Source organism: Plecotus auritus (assembly GCF_963455305.1).
Source record: "Plecotus auritus genome assembly, chromosome: 2".
Lineage (NCBI taxonomy): Eukaryota > Metazoa > Chordata > Mammalia > Chiroptera > Vespertilionidae > Plecotus > Plecotus auritus.
In genome coordinates, this window is record NC_137771.1 from 57,944,859 (window position 1) to 57,967,756 (window position 22,898).

The window sequence follows — 22,898 nt, forward strand, 5'->3', positions numbered from 1 at the left end:
GTGCACAAGAAAATGACAATCAAGAAGGTTCGGAAGGAAAGTTGCATTGTTAGATTTTCCCGGGAGCCTCAGCCCTTCTTCCCTGTTAGCTTTGGACAGGATACAGTCTCAGGAAATCGGATCCAATTTAGTGCAGCATATAGTTAGTCTTGCCTTTACCCTGGGAGTTTCCTGAGCCATAGCTCTGTCTTCGGAACCAGAGCACCTGAGGTCAGCCACCTCACTGGGAGGGGCTCACTGGATGGGTCAGCCTCGTCTTCACCACCTATTAGCCATGGGATTTTGGCAAGCCACTAATCTCAAGCCTCCGTTTTTTTTTTCATCTTTAACCGAGGATAGTTAATGCCCCCATGTCACCTTGATATTATTAAAATACAGTATTAGATTGAGCCATTTGGAACAGCCACTATTTGACCTGTAAAAATAGCAATTGCAGGGGGTTGAGCCTAATCCTTACCACAGGACCTGGTACAGCGACTGTTCAATAAGTGGTAGCTGCTATTGGGATTATCAGCCCAAATAGAGCACATTGAAGGCACTCAGTAAGTCAGTACTAATCACTTTGGATTGATAATTGACACATGGGCTTATACAATGGAGATTCTGCCATTGCACATTTATCATTCATTTGACATCTAATTCTTCTTAGGTGACGGGAACTATGCTGGGCAGTAAGAATGCAAATAGACGGGGAAAAGCAGAATCCCTCCAAGTTCATACCTTGGTGAGGGACGGTGGATCTGTAGAGGTGTGCAATAAGTATAACAGGATGAGGAAGGGGGCTGTGCTAGTAAAAGGGACTCCGTAGAGCACAGCCAGGCTCAGCACAAAGGAAAGTGGTTGCTTTGGCTAATGTGTTTTTGGACGTTCTCTAGATGCCAGGTACTGTTCTGAGCTTTTTTCCTGTAATTGCCGCTGATGGTGTCCTTCTCCCCGCGCCTTTCAGCCCCTGAAGATGCACTGCAGGGACTGTGCCCTGGTGACAAGCTCGGGACATCTGCTGCGCAGCCAGCAGGGCCCCCAGATCGACCAGACCGAGTGTGTCATCCGCATGAATGACGCCCCCACGCGTGGCTACGGGCGCGACGTGGGCAATCGCACCAGCCTGAGGGTCATCGCACATTCCAGCATCCAGAGGATCCTGCGCAACCGCCACGACCTGCTCAACGTGAGCCAGGGCACGGTGTTCATCTTCTGGGGCCCCAGCAGCTACATGCGGCGCGACGGCAAGGGCCAGGTGTACAACAACCTGCACCTGCTGAGCCAGGTGCTGCCCCGGCTGAAGGCCTTCATGATCACCCGCCACAAGATGCTGCAGTTTGATGAGCTCTTCAAGCGGGAGACTGGCAAAGACAGGTACAGAGGGCGGGGTTGGGGGTGCCTGCAGGGGCACGGGGGAGGGGGAGGAAATGTGGTCGCTGGCTGATTCACTCCAAACTGCTGTGGCCCCACTGCTCATGCCATTGACAGAGCTCACCTGCAGGTCCTCCTGGAAACTGGGCTGCTCAAGCTGAATGTGTAAGGCAAAGTGAAATGAAGAAATGAGACAGCTGCATGGATAATTCAGGGCCAAATCCCTATTTGTGAGGAAGAGGCCACACAGCTGCTGGCTTACACTGGTAACAAGTGTGAGATAATCGCTTTACTGCATTTCATTTGATTTGTGTGAACACTAACCAAAAAGAAATACATGGGTTGATTTTTTCTTTTCAAATGCAAGCATTTATTCAGTCGGCTGATATTTATTGAATACCTATTATTTCACTGCACCAGGCACCAGAGATGGAGTCAAAAACGAGATAGATCTACTCTAGACCCTGCCTTCCTGGAATATAAAGCTTACAGGGCACCGAGAAGTGGCCAGTGTGCTGAGCGTCAGCGAGGGGAAGAAAGCGGTCCTCTGATGAGCAGGGCAGGGAGGCCTGCCCTAGTGTAGGGAAGGCTTTTCCAATTGTTAGTTACAACTCAATAATGGGACCTGAAGTCAGTGTAGTGTCACGGCAGGATTTTTTTTTTTTTTTTTTTTGGATTGGAAAGAATGACATAGAATAGACACTATTACCTTCATCACCCATAGTAAGTAAGGCAAAGTATTGCTTCATTAAATAATATTTGTTTTGGTTTCAGAGATGTAACTATACATATGTAGAAGGTTCTTTATGAAGTGACAAAAATGTTCTAGGATTAGATAGTGGTGATAATTGCACAACCTTGTGAATATACTAAAAACCACTGAATGCACACTTCAAAAAATGAAATGAAATGAAAACCACACATGCATACACACATGTATATATGCTCAATCATGATGTAACATGTATTTCTCACTGTAGGTTAAAATGTTTTGAAAAGCACTAGTCTAGGAGTTGAGGAATGAGGGAAAGGCTTTCTCAAAAAGGTGTATTTAAGCTGAGACCTGAGCCAATAATTATTTACCCAGGAAAAGAGGAACCTGGGAAGGGAAGAGAGAAACCTCCTTATGGGCACAGGAGTCAGAGGTGGAAGAACCCTAATCCTAACTCTAACCCTAACCCTAAATTGGAGAAAAGTTCCCTAAAGCTGTGGGGGAAGGGGGTCGGGGAAGAGGGTGGGGTGGGGGTCACGGCCAGAGATGAGGCAGACATGCAGGCTCATGAGCTGGCAAAATCTAGGTTTAAAAAAGAAAAAAAAGAGCAGCTAGGTATCAGAAGGAGCAGTGCATTGTATTCCAAATACACAGCACTAGGTTGGAATTCTGACCCTACCCCTCATTAGCTGAGTGTCCTTAGACATGTTATCTAGTCTTTCAGTGACTTCACATGTGAAAAGAACATAGGGACTAGGCCTCATAGGACTAGTCTATTAATTAATTTCCCTTGTTTTCTTAATTCTAAGCATGTACTTTTATAATTAATATACATTTAATCATGTAATTTACTTCCTCCCTTACAACTGTTGCTGACTCAATCTCATATCTTAAAACTAAAGAGATGTGATAAATAAAGAATATAAAGTACTAAATCCACTGTTTGGCTAGTTCAGGCAGCTCATTTTTGGAGAACAAAACCAATTTTTCCCAAATTTTTTTGCTTGGAAGAGCTTTCTTTTTATTTATTTATTTTTAATATATTTTTATTGATTTCAGAGAAGAAGGGAGAGGGAGAGAGAGATAGAAACATCAATGATGAGAGAGAATCATTGATTGGCTGCCTCCTGCATGTCCCCCTACTGGGGACTGAGCCCACAACCCAGGCATGCACCCTGTCCATGCACCCCGTGATCTCCTGGTTTATAGGTCGATGCTCAACCACTGAGCCATACTGACCAGACAGAGCTTTCTTCTTAAATTCTGGAAACCTTGTGACCATTGAGAGCTGGTCTAGACAGGAGTGGGTGTGGCATCTGGTTGAAAGAGGAGAAGGGGAGCTGGCTGTTGGCACTGTGGCCTCCTTTCCTGGTCAGCCCAACCAGCAGATCACTTAGGTCATCATCACAAGCTGCCACGAAATCCAGTCACTTATTGCCCTTTAAAAACTACAAATAAAAGAGAATGTCACTCATTTAAATGAGTTATTTAATCAAGAGAGCATTTTATAAGGGAAGAATCATGAGGGGAGTTATTTACAGTTTAATTTTTGACAGGTTAGAAAACTCAAAAGAAGTAAAAACAATCTTTTCAATAGAAAGCACGTCTCTTTTTTCAGTTTAATGATTGTTGGCTAATTTTAAATATTTCTAAAACACTGCTGCACTGTTTGCTATTTAGGATAATTACCCATTGCTATGGATCTTCTTAAGAAATCATTTTAAGTTGGAAATTTGGAGACTAGTCATTCCACCCTTCACTTGGGTCTTTAGGAAATAATTTCACATCAAGACACATCTCACTCACTAAATTCATCAAATTCTGGCCAGTGGAGCCTGTTGCTCAATAGGCCTGTCTCCCAAGTGAGTCCAGCTGGAAGGAGAAAACCAAACTTTTGGATTGGCTACTGGGCCCCTCATATGCAAACATCCATGTACTGGTATGAGGCTCCATAGTCTATGTTCAGGAGAATCACACATATGATTTGCAGGATGCCAAAGTACATTGCAACTTCCAGAATCTCTGTGCCTCTTACCTTTAGGAAACTATCTTTTTTCTTTCTTTCTTTCTTTCTTTCTTTCTGCAAAAAGCTTTATTGTTTCATTTGGTCCAATGCGTGGGAGAGGGCTCCAGGGTGGTTAAAAGAATGGCTAGTAGTTTCGGGAAGAGGCTCAGGTAAAAGCCAGAGACCCCGGGGGGGATGCAGGGGGGCCTCTGAAAGGCCTCTGGGCTCCAAAGGCTCCTAGTCGTGCTTGAGGGTGAGCCTTTCAAAGAGATACTAGCCCAGCCCAGCCTGGGGGGCGGCTAGCCTGTGGATGTTAGTCAGGTGGTCGCCCATCTTCTTGATCAGTTTCACCTCCTCGTCCAGGAAGTGGTTCTCCAGGAAGTCGCAGACCTGAGGGTCTGCACGGGTGGAAGCCAGGGCCTGCAGCTCCAAAAGGACCTGGTTCAGGCTCTTCTCCAAGGCCAGGGCCGCTTCCATGGCCCTGAGCTTTGCCCAGTCATCCTGGGAAGGTTTCTGCATGTTCTGGGAGATAATGCGGCCGCCTTGGTTGTTTTGCAACTTTAAGAGATGCTCAACACCCTCACACTTCTCCGCCAACTCGCGGAAGAAGTGGCCCACACCCTCCAGAGCCACATCGTCGCAGTCAAAATAGTAGCCCAGAGAGAGGTAGGTGTAGGAGGCCTGCAGATGCAGGTTGGCCAGGCGATTGACCGCAGCCTCCACCTCAGTGGAATAATTCTGACGAATTTGGGAGCTCATGGTTGTTCAGCAATAAGGAGTTAAGGTAGAAAAAAAAAAACCAGTGTGTTGGCTGGTCCAGGAGATGGTTCTGAAGGTGGTGACTGGATGAGACGCCGGAGGCTGGAAGAATGGGCATCCCTGGGTCTGTTCTGTCCAAACACTGTTGAAGCAAGAGACAGATCTGGGACCTCTGAGTGCGCTGCCAGGAAACTATCTTAAAGAAAATAATATTGTATTGATTCAATATTCTCATGTGTCTATATTCTTAACGTGCAACTTACTCCAAGCTAAAAGAACCAAGTCCAAAACAGCCCTTCAGAACAAAACTACTTCTGTAAACTAACACACAAAACATTTAGGGTCCCACAGTATTTCCTCTATGTATGCTTGTCTTGAAACCCAACAAAAATGTAGCATGTATCAAAGACACACAAAGTATGGAATATCTAATTTTGCCCATCTCATGATAAGACATTCACTTCAGGCTAATATTTTGAAGAAATAGAATAATTCAATAGATTTTTGATTTATAGAAGTTTCACCCTACTTCAAAGTGGAGAAAAAAATGACTCAGGAACAATCTGCAATTAAGAAGCATGACAAATGAGCTAGATGGCCAAGTGGTATTCTGTAACATTAGAAAGTAACTGTACTTGAAAATAACTTTATAATTGAATAAGGGTACATTAGGAAAATATGATTCAGAACCAATATTATAGTAATTAAATAAAGGAAGCATAAATGAAATAACTGCAGGAAGAATATTTCCATAGAGATTATAAATGAGATTCTGGTGGAGCAGAAAGGCCTTTAATTGTAATTTAGTGTGCACTATGGAATTAGCGGCTCAGTGTGTTACTTCATCATATAAAAGAATATCTGATAATTTTCCCTAATAAGCACATGACAGCTCTTCATATTCCTTCATTACAGCTGATTAAATGTAAAAACAGTAGCTATTCCTTTGTTGGAAAAAGAATTCAGATCTTTTAAAGAAGGACAGCACAAAGCAGTTGCATTTCTATAGCATGTGATCCCAAAAGGCTATTATTTAGAAAGTCTGGGGAATTTTAAGTGGCACTTTAAATAATTCTTTGCTTTAGTTTCTTTAGTCTTCCACTTGGTAGTCTTCCCAGTTTTACCCACAAAACCTTTCTCTGTAAGCCACATCCTCCTGTATTTCAGGCTGTAGCTTGTGATCACTACTACAACACACAAAAGAAAGCCAAAATCATGGGGGAACTTCTGCCATTTGGAAATACCTCACGGTGTTTCGGACAACTCTAAAAGCATAGAGACACGGGTAGGCTTTCCAGATCTGGGCTCCGCGTCCTCCCAGCTATTCACTCACCTGTTTGAGCCTAGAACACCTGGCCATCTATCCCATTATCACAGCCACATACGTAAAGACGGGCTCTAATTTGAGGCAAGGAACTTCCTTCCCTTCTCCCTTTCAGTTTAGTCATTTCTGCTCCACCTCCTTCATTCCCAAAGGTCCGATGAACTATCCCTGGTGAGAAGACATGAGGATTGTTAATACACACATAAGCTAAAGGCTCTAGAATGTTGCAATTACTGCCCTGACTTCTGATGGTGGCTCCTACACAAGAGTGAGTAGCAGAGTGCTGGAAGGATATCAGTTTCTTGTGCTGGCTAAAATGCACTGAAAGGGATGCTGAATTATTTAGTTCATTTGCTCCAACCTAGCAACCCAAAGAGGAAGAAGGGATCTCCATGTATTTACCATCAGACTAGGTACTTTTTAAGTATGGTGTTCTCTCATTTAGTCCTCAAAAGAGCCCAGGAAGAGGGAGCTTCCCATGCCCGCTTTGCAGAGACCAGCAATAACCTGCCTCAGGTCATTCAGCGGGTTAGTGACAGAAGCTGGTAAGATATAAACCCATGGTGTTCTCATCTCTAGGAGCTTTTCAGTGTACTTCCTGGGCTATTAATGGGTCAGGATACAATGGAATGGAAAACAAAAATGAGTAAAGGCATTAAGCACCAGAAAGTTGAAGCCATGAATTCGGGAATGACTAAATCACTCATTCCTGTCAGGTATTTGACAAAAGAAAGGACTTTTTAAAATGCTCTTTTTTTGTTCTTCATGTGAAATGGAAATAATGCAACCTGCTTAACAAAAATCCTTCCTTCTGAAAGAGGGGCGGCACACAGTGCAAGTAGAAAAGCTTTTCTGCAGTCCTGTTATTCACATCACATGTGGGCCGGGGCTGGGCAGAGTCAGGCAGTCTGACCTTGGGGATAGGTGTTTGAAGCTGGCTGATGAGGCATGCCGTAAGCACTGGGGGGAAAGTAGGAGTGCAACCCAAATAATGAATTACTGTCCACAGCAGCATAGTGTAGTAGACCGAGTCATTCTCACGGGTCAAATTAGACCTTGATGTTGTGTCTCCACAGTTATCTTTAGGCTTGGCACGTGGTTGGAGCTCAATACTGATGTTTGAGTGGACAAGTGAATAAATGTTGGAATGCACAGATTCATTCCTTCAACTTTGTCAATTTTTGGTCTTCTAATAAAAATTTCCAGAGGGCTCTGTGTATTCTGAGGTAAAATAAAGCAAATCTTGTTTAAACATAAGCATTGCTTTGGTCCCCTTCCTCTGGTCATTAGCCCCTCTCAAATGAATGTACACCAGGTCCTCAAATAGCGTCGTTTTGTTCAACATGCTTTGTCATAATGTTAATGAGGGGGGAAATCAATTCCCAGCCAGAGTCCCTGTGTTGTGTGGAGTTTGCACGTTTTGCCCAGGTCTGTGTGGGATTTCTCCAGATGTTCCAGTTTCTTCCCACATCCCAAAGATGTGCCTGGGAGGTGAACTGGTGTATCTACATTGTCCCGTCTGGGTATGTGGGAGTGTGGGTGGGAGTGTGCCCTATGATGGAAGGGTTTCCTGTCCAGGGAGGGTCCCATCTTGTGCCCTGAGCTGCTAAAATAGGTTCTGGCTAACCATGACCCTAAACTGAAATAAACGAAGTTGGAAAATAATCATCTTACTTTTTTATTAATATTTCTTAAATGTATGTATATCTCACATGTATTTCAATGTTTAACATTTAAAGTGTTTGGGGTCTTTATTTAGATGTTTGCTGTTACTAGAAATATGCCATCAGAACTCTTATTTATATCAATTAGCCTATGGTAAAATTGGTTTTGTAGTAAGTCATTGATTGTGCTTAAAGTGGCAGTTTCCAAGAATCCATCATTTAGTGAGGACTTACTGTGCTCCTTAAGAAAGACATTCAATCAAGATGTTGGCATTAGTCTAGTTGAAGGCAAGCTTCAACTAGATTGTTTGAAAGAACAATTAATTAATAGACACATCTGTATTTAATCATATGCAATGAGCTCTTTATTATCCATGCCACTTGATGAACAAGTAATATTTCTGGTTAGTCAAGTATTCTAGTTACTAAAAGGTTGACACAAGGGGGTTATCATCTTACAGGAAATTGAGTTGTGGCGATGTGCACTTGAACACTGAAACATTGACCATCATCTTTGATGATCAGGAAGTCCCTTGAGCATCCTTTAGTGTCACAAATCTACCATGGTGGCTCATCATCACTTAGGATTGTACCGTGGAACACGGTGGTATTGGTGGAGCTATCTCTCGAGTAAAACATTTAAGTTATTTACCAAACGGAGAGAGGGTGTGTGTGTTTACAGTCAGCTTTACTCCAGAAAGGGTTTAAGATGGTGGTGGGTATAATGATCATCTTACCAGTGTGCAGACTGAATTGCTGTTACTTCCAGGAAGATCTCCAACACCTGGCTCAGCACTGGCTGGTTCACAATGACCATCGCACTGGAGCTCTGCGACAGGATCGACGTGTACGGCATGGTGCCCCCGGACTTCTGCAGGTAGGATTGATCCTGCAGGTGTAACTCACCAGATGTTTATAAACATCTGATTCCAAATGTCAACCACAAAACACGTCTGTCTTCTTGAAGCAATCAATTAACATTTCCCAAGTTCTGGTTCTAGAAAAATAAACAGCATTTAATGATGTGGTATAAAATATTGAAAGTTTTTGTTTGTACTGCTGGAGAATTAATCCATCTTGTGGGTTTCATTTATCCTCTGAATATTTATCAACCCAAAGTAATGCAGTAATTGGCATAATATTCACGATGAGCAAGCATTAAGAAAAATTAGTTTGATTCTCATTTGAAAGGACTGTGGTAATTTTTAATGAATTAAAGAGGGCAATTTCTTTGACAGCAATGCCTGTTTTCTAAAATTAAAATATTCCTTTGAGCCTCTTTCCCTCACTACTGAGTCACCTCAGTTTGTGCTTCTAAGGCCAGAGCACAGGCATAATTATTTTGATGTATTATTTTAATGGGAACATACACACATCTCTTGCTACCATAAGTTACTGCCTTGCAGGTGCCCAGGCAGAATTTGGTTTCCTAACAGATGCGCTGATTTGCGTAAGCTCGACTGAAAAGTCACCTGTAATTTAAAGTTGTTATGCCTATAAATTCAGAAAGTGCCCTTGAATTTAGGAATGCCTGACGGCGGCACATGGACAATGCTGATCTTCAAATGGTAAAACCTGGGGTGAGGGATGTTTTAAAGTTGTTCAGTAAAATGTATGCTTGCTCACATATATGACACCTAACAGCTTCTCAAAAGACCATAGCCTTTACACAAAATGTACAGTTTGGAAGTTTGAGGCAAGAATAAGAAAAAGGTATTTAATTATGCTTGACCACTTTTCTCCCACCCTTTTGAACCCAAAAACCCAACAGCAACAGTTGTCGTTTATACGTAAGGGTCAGGTCATGGAAGAGAAGGAAAGGTGTGGACAGAGCAGGCCTTTGTTATGTGCTGGACTCACTCGTCCCTGAGGGTAAATAATGTAGTAAGGAAGGATGTAGGGTCCAGAGCCCGGCCTGGCCACTTACTAACCTAGCATGACCTTGAGCACATCACTCAGTCTCTCAGTGTCTCAGCTTCCTCATCATCAGGAGTGGAGGTGTTGATAATAATAGACTCTACCCCATAGGGTTGCAGGTGGCTTAAATAAATTAATACACATAAAGTGCTTGGATCAGGGGCTAGTACATAGCAAAAGTTAACTTGGATTCTCACCCAGTTCCTCATCACTTCATTCACTGGCCTTGTTTTCCTGTTTAACAATCTATGTGCAAAAAGTAGGTAGGATGGTGTAAGAAAGCAAACTGTTTCCTCAAACCAACAGACTAACAAAGACAGTGGGAGTAGTCCTTATGGGCATGCAGAGAGCTGTCAAAGTCCATGGTTATATGGCAGATATAATTATGTAATATTGCCAGTAGGAACCAGAGGGAAAACGCATGAATAAATTGAAATGTTAATGACTGAGAGTGTTCAAATAAATATTCCATTTATTATGGAAAACAAATGAAAGGCAAGTTAGCCTGTCATTTCTCTTACTCAGAGTGAGTTCATTAAGACTTCTTTACATAGATGCCAACAGTTTATGGAATGATACCAGCAAGGAAGTCAAGATATTGTCCAGGCTCCACATGCTGCCACAGCTCCGGGTTTCTGTCCCTCAGCCGCCATCTGTCCCGGTAGTTGTTCTCCCAAGATGCTTTCAGGAAGAACTCTTCCAGCCTGGCCAGTGTGTCTCAGTGGTTGATCATTGACTCTTGCACCAAGAGGTCACCGGTTCAATTCCTGGTCAGGGCACATGCCTGTGTTGTGAGCTCAATCCCCAGTAGGGGGCATGCAGGAGGCAGCTGATCAATATTTCTCTATCTCACCAATGCTTCTCTCTCATTATCTCTCTCCCTTCCTCTCTCTCTAAAAATCAATAAAAACATATTGGGGAAGAAAAACCTCTTCCAACGGATCCCTATGCCCAGCGTCCTGTCAGAGCAAGTGGAAAATTGTGCTAGGTGCCCCCTGGAGGAGAGGACTAAGCTAGAGAGGGCAGTTACAATGCCTGTTTACGAAGGTGGGAAAAGAAAGACCACAGACTGATGCTCAAGTTCCTTTCATCTTCATTCCAGAACATGTTGGTTAAACCACCAGGCACCCAATTCCTCACTGGGAGACCTTGAGCCTTGCTTCCTTCATTTGCAAAGTGCGATAAGAAAATAATAAGAACAAGCAGATCATGGGCAAGTATGACATAGGGAGGATTAAATGAGAATCATTGCCCAACAGACAATTAGTGCTCAGGAAAGATCATTATTATTACTAATGCATTACTACTATACCATAAGATACTAGTCTATGAAATTATTATTATGACTATTTTTATCCTGAGGACATGAGATTTACCCTAAAAGGTACTGAGAATTTAGGAAGTTCAAAGAATAGGAACTCTGGATGAACCTTACCCATACCAAAAAAATAATCAACACGGGAAAGCCTCTTAGAGTCAAAGGATGCTTGCAAACAGTATCTGTACCAAAGAATGAAAAAGCAATATGTGAGTCAATTCCTTCATTGGCCTGATCATTTCCACTCCCAAACTTTTGGGGTGGGTTTTGGCCTGCTCCTCCCAGCTGCTCTGCCTGGCTGTTCTCCAGCAACAGAGGTGTAGGCAGGGGGGCCATGTATTTATAAGCAAGTGAGGCTAGGGGTCCCCAGGTCGTGGGGGGCATGCTCTGACTGCAGGCAGCTGGAGAGAGGGAACTCTCCACCCAGGACGGGCAGCCCTACCACCACAGCCCCAACACCCAGACTGCCCAGCATGCCCCCTTTTGTCTGCATTTTGAAAGGAGCTGAGGATTGTATGTCATGCAGGGTACATGTGTCATGATCTCTAGGCCTTAAAGAGGTAAGATATCAACAGGGCCAAAAGTGGTAAGGGGAGGTTTTGTGAGAACAGAGCCTTTGGTGAAGCTCGGGCTGGTGAGTCCACCAGCATGTACACTGCCCATAGGCAGAGACTGTGTCTGCCTCCCGGCTGGAGCACTAGTGCAAGGACAGCGGACAGTTACTGTTCTGGCCGACAGCGATGCTCCATAAGTATTATGTGAGTGAAAGGTCCTGTCCTCTACTCTCTCTTTAGTGCTGTAGTGAAAGGGTGATGATGTGGGTGAAAGGCAGAAACGGTTGCCTTTGAGAAAGCCATTTGTAGAATAGACTGGTGCATTTCAGAGGGAAGGTTGGGGTGAGAGGGTCGGGGAGGAGAGGTTAACCAGGGAACAAATATGCATGTATGCATAACCCATGGACACAAACAATAGTGTGGCGAAGGCTTGGGTATGCCAGGTGCAGAGAGGAGGGGGTCAATGGGAAGAAAAACAGCAACAACAACAACAAAATAAACAAAGGGGACATCTGTAATACTTTTAACAATAAAGATAAATTTAAAAAGAGAAAACTCTCTGACCTCACTGAGCCTTAGTGACCTTGGGCGAGTTACTTAATGATGTCTCAGAAGCCTGTGCTTACACGTCTGTAAAATGGTGATGACAATCATACTTACCTCAAGGGTTTATACAATAGTTCTAGGAGTTAAGAGGTGAGGAGTGCTTGGCACAGCCCTGGTGTATGTTAAGCTGCATTCACTTACCAGGCAAAGGGACTCACTAACCTGTTAGTACATTTTAAGGAGATATCCAGAGAGCACTAACGAATGGTGCTCAGAGGTGAGGAGGCCTGGCTGCTGGGAAGGGAAGGACCGGCATAGCCTCCTATGTGAGCTGGGTCCCATTTCTCTTCACTATCGAGAACTGTCCTCATGTGGCCTCCAGCTGCTCATGGGACATCACGGGCTGTTCACCCCGTTCCATTGCTTCCTGCAAGTGCCCAGTTTCTCACTGGAATGAAGAGTTAGCCACATGGGGCCAGATTTCAGCAAAAAGAGAGACAACTGTTCATTTTTTTTAAAAAAAATAACCTTTTTGGAACTTAAGGCACGATTAGTAACCTCAAAAGAAGTCATTTACTAAATTAATCCGAGAGACAAAGAGACTTTCATTCATTCAGCATACGTGTACTAGGCACTGGGGACTTAATTGACGATGAATGACATAGGGTCTTTGCCTTCAGTCACCTGAGTGTCATAAATCTGACTGTCACTTAAAATCCTTGGGCTCCCTCCCCCGCAAAGCTTTTAGAACAGAGTTTAAATGACAGCGTTTAAATGACAGTCAGATTTGTGACTCCCTAGCTTAGCACACAAGCCCTTCAGGACCTGGCTTCTGTGTCCACTTTAGTCTCATCGTCTCTGTTTCCACAGACGTGTTTCAGCCAGACTGAAAAACGCATAAAGGAGCTCGCCCTGCTGTACCAGTCCCTTTGCCCTTAGTTTGGAACATCCGCCCCTTTCTCCAGATTACTGCTGGTTCTTTACTAAGAATATTAACGGCTGTTTTTTTTTTTTTTTTCTGTACATACCACATGCCCCCCTCCTACCCTTAATATGAATCCATGTGCCAATTCACTTAACCTTTATGATAATCCCATGAGGTAAGCGTTGTTAGTATCATCATTTTACGTAGGAAGCTGGAAGACGTGAACCAGCTGGCCAGGCTTGCAGAGCAGATAGTGCAGAGCTAGGATTTCAACTCAGGTCTGCAGGACTCACTGTGTCAGATGCAGCAGGCCCTCCTCCTCGTCCTCCGACCTCCTTGCTGAGTCAGACCCCACCTGGGCCTCCTTCCCCCGCCCCACCTCGTTGGTTGGTTTCCCGTCTCCTTCATTTGCCTGCAGGCTCCTTCAGAGGAGGGGTCATGTCCACATGTGTAGCTTTAGCACTTGTCATGTGTCTTGCACTTGTTGTGTATTTTAATATGGGTTGGCTTAATAGATGAATTTTAAAACCTCCCTTTCCTTGACGACGTTTAAGAGACTGATTCTAAACTTATCTCAAGACCAAAAGTGTCAGGTGAATAAGAAGTGTAATCGCAAATGGCAAATTCAGATTTCAAGGGTCCTCAGAAGTCACTGGTGGCCTCCTGTTTCATTCTCAACCAGAGCCGGCACTGGGTCCTCCAACAGGGGCTCAGCGTCAGGCATCAATGTCTATCCTGCCTTTACCGGACTCCATGCTCGTCCGTGTTCAGAAAGCTGGAGAAAAACCCATCCCATGCTGCATTCTAGACAGCATCAAAATACACTATTGTGTGGACCGTGGACCTTAAATCATGCCATACCCACACAGGAAGCCAATCCACTCTCCCTCGGTGGGCTATAAATTGCAGTGAAAAGATCTGTTATCATTGCTTTCCAAACCGAGTATTTTTCATCTTATTTTTCATTGTAAATTATTGGCAATAATAATGGGCCCAGCATTTAAATTCTATCTAATAATCTTATTTCTGGTCATACTTAACACATTACCAAGTTTACAACTCTCAGCTACCCATTATTTCTTCAGTCTTAATTAGAGGAGTAATGACTCAGAGTGATCACTGTCATGGAACTAAATTAATATCTCATCTGTAATGTGAAGGACATCTCAAAGGCATCGTGAGTATCAGAGAGTTGATTCTGCTAGAATTATTAGCTTGTGAACATGAATAAAGCTGCCAGCATAACAGAGAAAGTTCCTGCACTGCCACAGTGCACACGTGGGGTCAGATGCTTACAGAGGACAGGTAGGAAGTGGTAATGCACCTGTGTGGTTCACATTCTATGACATAGTCTTTAAATATATCGTTGTCTTTCTTCCTAGATGCTTATTGTTTCTTCTTTCTTTGCCATAATTTGACCAGGTCTTGCCAGTCACTAGGGGTCTTCTTTACCTTCCTTCTCTCTCCTGTGGGTACAGCATCCCTGATATATTGTGAGATGTTATGGCACCACCTGAGCTTCCTTGGTTTTGGAGGGTAAGTTCAGGTGACTCACATTGGCTCTTTGCCCGAAGGTGGGTAAACAGCTGCAATGTCCTGGTGCTCAGTGTGCCCCAAATACACAAGTATTCCACCAACTTCTAAGGTGTGCGGCAGTTTACCTTCCAAAAGAGGCTCCAAAGACAAGGAATCAGGCAGCAGAATAAAGGAGGCTCCGTGGGTCTCATCAGCCTGAGGCAGATGTTCGGGAAGGCCTGTTTTAGGAATATTTTCTTCTGAATGCTACACAGTGTTCCCAAAGGCCCCCCTGCAAGCCAATTTCAGAACAACGCAGACACTTGACAGTTATTGATTTCACTCCCTTCCTCACACATTTCCTGACTACCTAGTATATGCCAAGCACCATGCCAAGAATAAGAAGAGTGTTCAGAGAGAGTGTCTAGAGAGAAGCAAAGGCATCATTCTTTCCTTATAGATAATCCAGCGACAAACCAAGAGCAGGGCTCACCTAGATCATATCCGGAAATGCAATTATCCTCCCTTGCTTGTTAATGTTATAAGGTTTCTTTCCAGTTGTACAGCTTAGCTTTAGATTCTAAAGTTTAGAAGGTTGAAAAATGGGGCATGACAAACTCCCGCTGCCATTGACATTAGTGGGCAGGATTGCCCATGAGCATGAGGCCTCTGCTTCGCACCCTAATCGGCTGCACCAAGCTCGGGGCCCCTCTGTGGATAGGTGCTTGGGAAAATGCGAAAGGACAAAGTTGTTCCCAACCATGTGTTGCCAACCCCAATGGGAACCTGGGGTGCCATTAGTACAGATACCCACGTGGTGAGACAGGAGTTTTTCCAAGACACAAAGCCTCACTCTTAAGAGGACAACTTTGGTCCAAAATTGGGCCCTGAGAGTTCTCCAATTGCTCTCTGCATGAGTTTTCTCATCTGTAAAATAGCAATAATGACAGTACCTTCCTCACTGGGGTGCAGTGAGGATTAGATACATTGGTCTATGTAGAGTGCTGAGCACTGGTTTTGGGGTTGAAAGTGTCAAGTCTAGCATCTTGGATGGCCTGTGAATGAGGCTACGTGCTTAAAGCCAGGCACTGGACTCTGCCTGGGTGACGAACACTCGCCTATCAAATGCAGCAGGTATACTTACCTTAGATGGGTGGAGGGGTAAATGCGGTAATGTAAGTTAAGCACCAAGTCCTTAGCAGGTATTTAACTAAATCAGCCATCTCAAACCTGGCTGCATAGAAGAATCCCCTAAGGAGCTTTGTAACATTATTATAACTTTTTAATTTTATGTTTTGATCGTCAAGTTTTAGACTTACAGAAAAACTTACAAAAATAATATAGAGAGTTCTGGTTTACCCTTCACTCAGCTTCCCCTGACGTTACTATTTTGCATAATTATGGTCCAATGATCAAAATTACAAAATTAATACCAGTGCAACTAGACTTTACTCAGATTTCTGCAGTTTACTTACTGATGCCCTTTACTCCTTGGAAGATCCAACCCAGGATGCCTTTGCTTTTCCTTGTCATGTGCCCTGAGTCTCCTCCCATCTGTGGCCTCAGTCTTTCCTTATTTTTCATGACCTTGATGTTTTTGAAGAATACTGGTCATTACTGTAGGATGTCCCTCGCTTTGTATTTCTGTGACTAGGTTGAGGTTACACATTACGGGGAAGGATATCACAGAAGAGATAAGCCCTTAGCATCTCATATCAAGAGGTACATGCTGTCAAAAAGTCTCATTGCTGGCCATGTTAACCTTTATCACTTGGTTGAGGTGCTGTCTGCTGAGTTTACTCCTTGTAAAGTTACTATTTTCCCCTTTGTCATTAATAAGTAGCTTGGGGAAAGATACTATATGCAAATAACCCATTTCTCCTATCTAATGTTCTATTCATTGGTGCATCTTGCCTGCAACAATTACTATGCTCTTTTAATGGTGATTTCTATTCCCCCATTCTTTCTAGATTTGTTCATTGGAATTCTTCTCTAAGGAAATGCCATTTCATCTCCCTCATTTATTTAATTACTCGGTTGTTTATTGAGATCATCATGGACTCGTGGATATTTATTTTATTTTATGGGTTTTATAATCCAGTACTGTCATTATTTATTTTGATACTGAAACCTAAGGCACTTTTTTAAATACCCATGCCTGGGACCCTCTCCAAGTCAATTAAATCCGAATCTATGAAGGTGGAACACAGACAACGGTATTTCTTTAAAGCTCCCCGTGTGCACTAAATGTGAGTTCTCTCATTCTCCCCACCTGCTTCCTCCATAAAGAAAACAAAAATTTCCTCCTCACATTATTCTGCAGGATTAGCTCCCGTTCTGGCCCTGGAGTACTGATGACAGTCTGCGGCCGCTTAGGTAACTGGCTCTGTGATTAGCTATGGCCCCTGCCTCACACCTTCACTCCTTCAGTTCCCCTGGCCCCAAACAGGGACTTGGGGCCAGATCCTCCCTTTACAACCGTGGCCTCCTGGTGTGGCATTTCTGCTGATATTTATTGTTGTTTCCACAGAGATCAGGTGAAGGAGGAAACAGCCACGGCAGCCTTTAGAAAGTCAGGTTTGACCTTGAACTGCTTTCTGAATGGAAAGGTGGATTACAGCTGGGCTGCAGCTCTGCCTCCTCAGTTCCACAAACCACGTGTCTGCCATTTGGACAGAGTCGTAATGGATGCAAACAACCCCCACTGATTTGGACACCTTTGAAATCAAGAATTAAATTTACCAAATATGTAAATTTAATTCTCCCTTTAGGTAGTCAATATAGAGCCAGATAGGGTTTCATTCAAAGTGATGGTCATCCTGAATGAGGAAATTGATCCTCCAGCATCCTTTAGCTGGTTTCCAATTTCCCTCTATTCCAGGTGCCAAATCAATCTCATGGTTATTTTTAGAAACCTAATTGTTTCTTCAGTCCAGATTGATGCCAAGAATATGTCCAAAACTTAGAGGAATCAGATTTAAAGCCTGATCTGTACTGGATTAGAAGCTTAACCCCAGGTAGACCATGGCAGCATGAATTTGGCATGGTTCCCCAAATTATGCCATGGGAGTTTAGGGAGATTTGTCTCACAAGATTCTATTTCTTTTCTTTTTTTCATAGTAGTAGTTCCAACTTACTCTTTTCCTAGCATGCATTTTCTATATGGAAAACACCTTCTAATTAAGGAGACTCCAATTTCTAGGGTAAGTAAATAAGTGATATCTGTCATAACTAGACAGGACAGTTGCTGATGTTTCACTACCCAACATACAGATACTTCCCAGACGGGCATAATAGAGATGCAAAGTATTCATTCAGCACAGCATCCAACCCAGGATGAGGAATGTTTGAATGTTGCATGACCAAAATAAATCTCTCTTCCTGGAAGAACTTTAACCTCCGAGGAGAGGCAGCTCAAAGGTTTATTGTTGTCAGAGCTACAAACTTGACACCCCTCTTGATAAAATACTTCGATCCCTGACTCCAGTAGAGTTGCCACTCTAAAAGCCATTTGTGTATTGATCTCCTCCAAAGAAAATGAATAGGTTCTAACGGGACGAGCATCTTTGGGACTGGAGGGGACACAGGACACTAGGTGCTGAAAGGTGGTTTTCTGGAATGCCTGGCCCTTTTTTGTTGTTTGTTTGTTTGTTTGTTTTGTGTGTGTGTGTTTTGTTAATCATCACCTGAGGTTATTTCTCCATTGATTTTAGAGAGAGCGGAAGGGAGGAGGAGAGACAGAGAGAGAGAGAGAGAGAGAGAGAGAGAAACATCGATGTGAGGGAGACACATCAACTGGTTTTCTTGTGCACTTACCCCAACCAGGGCCGGGGATCGAGCTTTCAACCAAGGCATCCTTCAGTCCACAGGCCAATGCTCTACCCATTGAGAGCTGCCTTGCCCTTTTAAGAAGAGAGCTAAGAAGAGACCAAAAAGAGCATAGTCTCTCTACCCCAAGACTGGTTAGCTCAGGGTACGAAGACTTATCTATTGGGATATCATAACTAACTTACCGTCTGGACTTCAAGACACAAGAGGTGGAGTAGACTGGCCTAGAATGAAAACCAGTCTGAAACCAGGGCTCTTGGGTCTTAGACATTTTAGTGACCCTACAACAAGGGCACACACAACCTTGAAGACATGAGCCAGTGTTTCTTGTTTGAAGTGGAGATGGATATAGACATGAAGATGTTGGGACTGTCAGGCTGCACAGTGGGGACTGAGGATTTGGAGTTTCTGGGTTTAGAGACTCTAGAGTTGAGTACATTGTTGTCTCTCTGGACAACAGGAGGAAAATGAAGGCACTGGGACTTCTGTCTTCTTTCTCTTTCAAGCAATCAAATTAAGATCACCAGCCTTCCATACCTGGAGAAGAGATTGTCTTTAGAGGCTTGCTGTGTAGCTCTAGCTCCGTATAAATTGCTTTCAACAACAGAAATTCAAAAATTATTTATTGAGCATCTACTAAGAACAAGACAAAGACCTGCCCTCGTGAACAGACAATGAGCAAGGAAACAATAGCAGCTTCAGACAGATGCTATAAAGAAAATAAATCCGAGTGAGAGGGTGTGGAGGGGTGGGCGCCAGGTACAGCCTCTCTGAGGAGAGTACATTTGAGTCCATCCTCAAAGGTGAGAGGAGTGAGCTGGTGAAACCATGTTCCAGCCAGGTGATGGCCCTTAGTGCAAAGGCCTCAAAGTTGGGACAAGCTTGGAGGGGTTGACAACCAGAAGGCCAGTATGACTGCAGCATATATAGGGGACAAAGTCAAGTGGGTTAGGACAGTGGTCGGCAAACTGCGTCTTGCGAGCCACATGCGGCTCTTTGGCCCCTTGAGTGTGGCTCTTCCACAAAATACCATGGCCTGGGCGAGTCTATTTTGAAGAAGTGATGTTAGAAGAAGTTTAAGTTTAAAAAATTTGGCTCTCAAAAGAAATTTTAATCGTTGTACTGTTGATATTTGGCTCTGTTGACTAATGAGTTTGCCGACCACTGGGTTAGGAGAAGGCTCTGGATAGGAGTCAGATCACTAACACCCTATAAGGCCATTCTCTTAGTATAATTGTATGTCCCTGGACCATTTGGGAGTTGGAATGGGGAAGGGAAATGATCTGTTTTTATTTTACAAATATCTCTAGAGATGCTTGCAGTTATACACTGTATGGGTGCAAGAGTAGAAGTAGAGACTCTAGTTGGGTCTTAATAATACATAGTTTTTGAATCCCAAAAAAAGCTGGTACATCCTACTGTACTGTTTGAATCTCTCTGTCTGATAATGATGGCCACTGTTTTTATTTCACAACATCAAAACCTCTCTGCTTGCTTATTGCTTAAACATCAGAATAAAAACATTTGTTGAAATTCATTTAACTTGAAAATATGATTTGTGCTTATCAGCTTATTAAAGATAATGCTTACCTCAATCAGTCAAAGGAACTTTTTTATTTTTTTGGCTTTAATGACTTATTTAATCTTCCTTCTACAGGGATCCCAATCACCCTTCAGTCCCTTATCACTATTATGAACCTTTTGGACCAGATGAATGTACAATGTACCTGTCCCATGAGCGAGGGCGGAAGGGCAGTCATCATCGCTTCATCACGGAGAAACGAGTCTTTAAGAACTGGGCACGGACATTCAATATTCACTTTTTTCAACCAGACTGGAAACCAGAATCACTTGCTATAAATCATCCTGAGAATAAACCTGTGTTCTGAGGAATGAACATGTCAGACCGAAACCCCAAGCACCCACTGTACCAGACACCAGGCCACTGGACTTCCTGAGCCCCGGACACGAAAGAGGAGCAGAACTGGCAGGAAATAGCTTCACTCCTCAAGAAGTACCATGTGCAGATGCCTACGAGAAGTGACTACAAAACAGTGCCGCTGGCTTACAGGAAAATGCCAGAATTAATGCACTCTGATGTGTGTTCTCCCTTTCAAAGAAGCAGACCTCTTATTTCAATGATGCTGCCATGATTACATTTGGATCTCTTTAAGTATTGCCTTCAAAACTGAAACATGAGCAGCTCAACAGCATTTATTAGTTGTATTCCTTTATAGAAATGCCGTGTCTAAAGACATTTTTCTATTAAGGTGTGTCCTGACCTGACCTATAACCTTTGTCAACAGTTGGCCCCTGTGTGTGTGGTTTGTACAAAGCTGCCTGAAAGTGTTTCTGATGAGCACAGCTCCATGGACTTTCATAAAGCAAATGCCCAGTATTTATTTATGGAGAGTTTTGTAGTGTACTCTAGGCCAGTATTTTTATAGATTATTATGTGGTAACTTAGCCCTATCTTTATTTAGGTAACTTATTCTAACTCTTGAATCCCGAATAATGGTTGGAAAGGCCTGGAATCGGGTTGATGAGTTGCTGTGCTCACAATGCTCATTGTCAGCGTGCAGTTGGAATTTTTGCTTGGAAATGTTGTCTTGCATTTTTCTGAACCCTTAGGCGTCCAGAATAGCTATAACATTTTCCAAGGTGCAGAAATGCTCCAAATGACAAAACTGAAAACCAAATACTGTATCATTAACACAGAAAGATACTAAGAAGAGAAACTGAAAGATGGTTTCCTTAAGTAATAATTGATGGAGTTCACTTAAGCCCTGGTTTCCTCTTCTGCAGAATGATGTCACTGTACTAGATGACCTCTTAACATTTCATTCCAAACCTGAAATTCTACGGGACTTTGAGCCATCTCAGGACCTTGAACTTGGAATGATGGGGCTCCCACAGTAGCAGGGGCCTTTTTAGGGGGCTTTTCATATTGCCCTGCTACCTATCTCCCTCTTGTGATTAAAAAACATACGTTATCCCAGGTCCCCAGTAACTAAAATCTACTCCCTGCTTTGAGAGAGAGAGAGAAGAGAGAGAACTTCCATGGTGTTGCCTGACTACAAGAGCAAGGGACTGCACTTCTGTGCGTCTGTCAGGAGAATTCTCCTATCATATCACTCATTTATCCTATGAACTATTTAGATTCACTCCCTGCAGATCTTACATTATATTCACCACCATTCATTCCCTGGTGTGGAGGAGTGTGAAGGACTTATTTTGTTCAGAGCCAAGGTCAGTCGGTATGAAAGATTTTCATTTAAGTAAGTAATATTGTTCAAAAATAGTCTTTTAAGAGATATAGTAGTGTTGTTTTTTACCCATGGATTAAGAGGCGTTAGTTTCTCTAATGCCAAATTTGAAGGCACCAGCACATACCAGGTATGAAGACTGACATTGTTTTTACAGAACATGACCTGATTTGTGATTCAAGAAGTTGTCTCACATTACCAGTTCTTTTCCCTGTCCTTAATCAGTACTAAGATTCCATGTCCCTGCTCTAACTAGTACTATTAATTACCTGGAGTCTGGTTGTTGAGATGCAAACACAGCCTAGATATTTATACATATAGCAAATGAAGTTGGTGTTATCGTGGTGTGGCTTGAGCTATCAAAAGCCAGTACAATTGAAATGTCTGTTCAAAACATATTGGAATGTGTCCTATAAATTGTCTCATAGTTTGTAAAGAGAATTTTTTTCCAGTACAATCTCTTCTGCAGCATGGACTCTGAATACACAATACTTTATGAACCTTTGAAAAGTGTATAAATTTTAGATAATTGACTTGCAGGCCACCCTTACCATCACTTAAAGGGATTATATTGTTCAAATGTAAGTAGCTCCTTTAACTACTTTTATTTTTATGGACAGTTAAGAAAGCATACTTGGGAAATGCAAAGAAGTACATATTACTAATCCAATAATATCTCAAATGTCTGTGTTATCTTCAAGTTTTAGGGTTTGTTTGTTTTTTAAAGACCTAATGATAGCTTCTTTTTTTGTAACTCCTCCCTCTCAAATATCCAAAAGAGTGAAAAAAAACCAACAAATTCTGAAATTTCTGTCTTCACTGGGAAATATTTTAAATATATGTGTAGCTAGGACATGTGAGTGTGTGAGTTTATATTTTTTAAAACATGCTATAAATAAATGTAAGAAATTATCGCTTAGGCAGTGGTTTTATTACAGCATTTAAAGAAAATGCCTAGAATTCTGATAGATTGTGCTGATGGACCTGGTTGTGGGCAATTGAATTCTTATATTGCCACTATTTCATAACTATCAGTCTTAACACCATTCAACACCATTAAGCATCAACTCTGATATAAAAGGTGACTATAAAACCATGTTTACAGACCTCAGTGAATTCAGTATCTGATTGTGTTTGAAGCCTAAGTCATACTCGTTATGTTACATGCCGTTTTCTTCTCTCCCCAGCTGTGTCATCAGCTTCCTCCTAGCC

The 22,898-nt window shown here is 42.8% G+C and overlaps 2 protein-coding genes across 2 annotated transcripts in view; one reads left to right on the forward strand and one right to left on the reverse strand.

Annotated features, from left to right (window-relative positions):
- ST6GALNAC5 (ST6 N-acetylgalactosaminide alpha-2,6-sialyltransferase 5) overlaps positions 1 to 22,604 on the forward strand; it is a 173,378-nt gene extending 150,774 nt beyond the window's left edge. The window contains exons 3-5 of the mRNA XM_080658017.1: positions 947 to 1,356; positions 8,587 to 8,694; positions 20,078 to 22,604. Coding sequence (XP_080514143.1) covers positions 947 to 1,356; positions 8,587 to 8,694; positions 20,078 to 20,309 — 750 coding nt within the window. The 3' untranslated portion in view covers positions 20,310 to 22,604. The remainder of the gene's footprint in view (positions 1 to 946; positions 1,357 to 8,586; positions 8,695 to 20,077) is intronic.
- Positions 4,344 to 4,829, reverse strand: LOC308242177 (ferritin light chain-like; the record flags this gene model as incomplete). Its single annotated transcript, XM_080656040.1, has 1 exon — positions 4,344 to 4,829. One exon carries the CDS (start codon positions 4,827 to 4,829, stop codon positions 4,344 to 4,346), a length of 486 nt encoding a protein of 161 aa, XP_080512166.1.
- Positions 22,605 to 22,898: the final 294 nt, after the last annotated feature.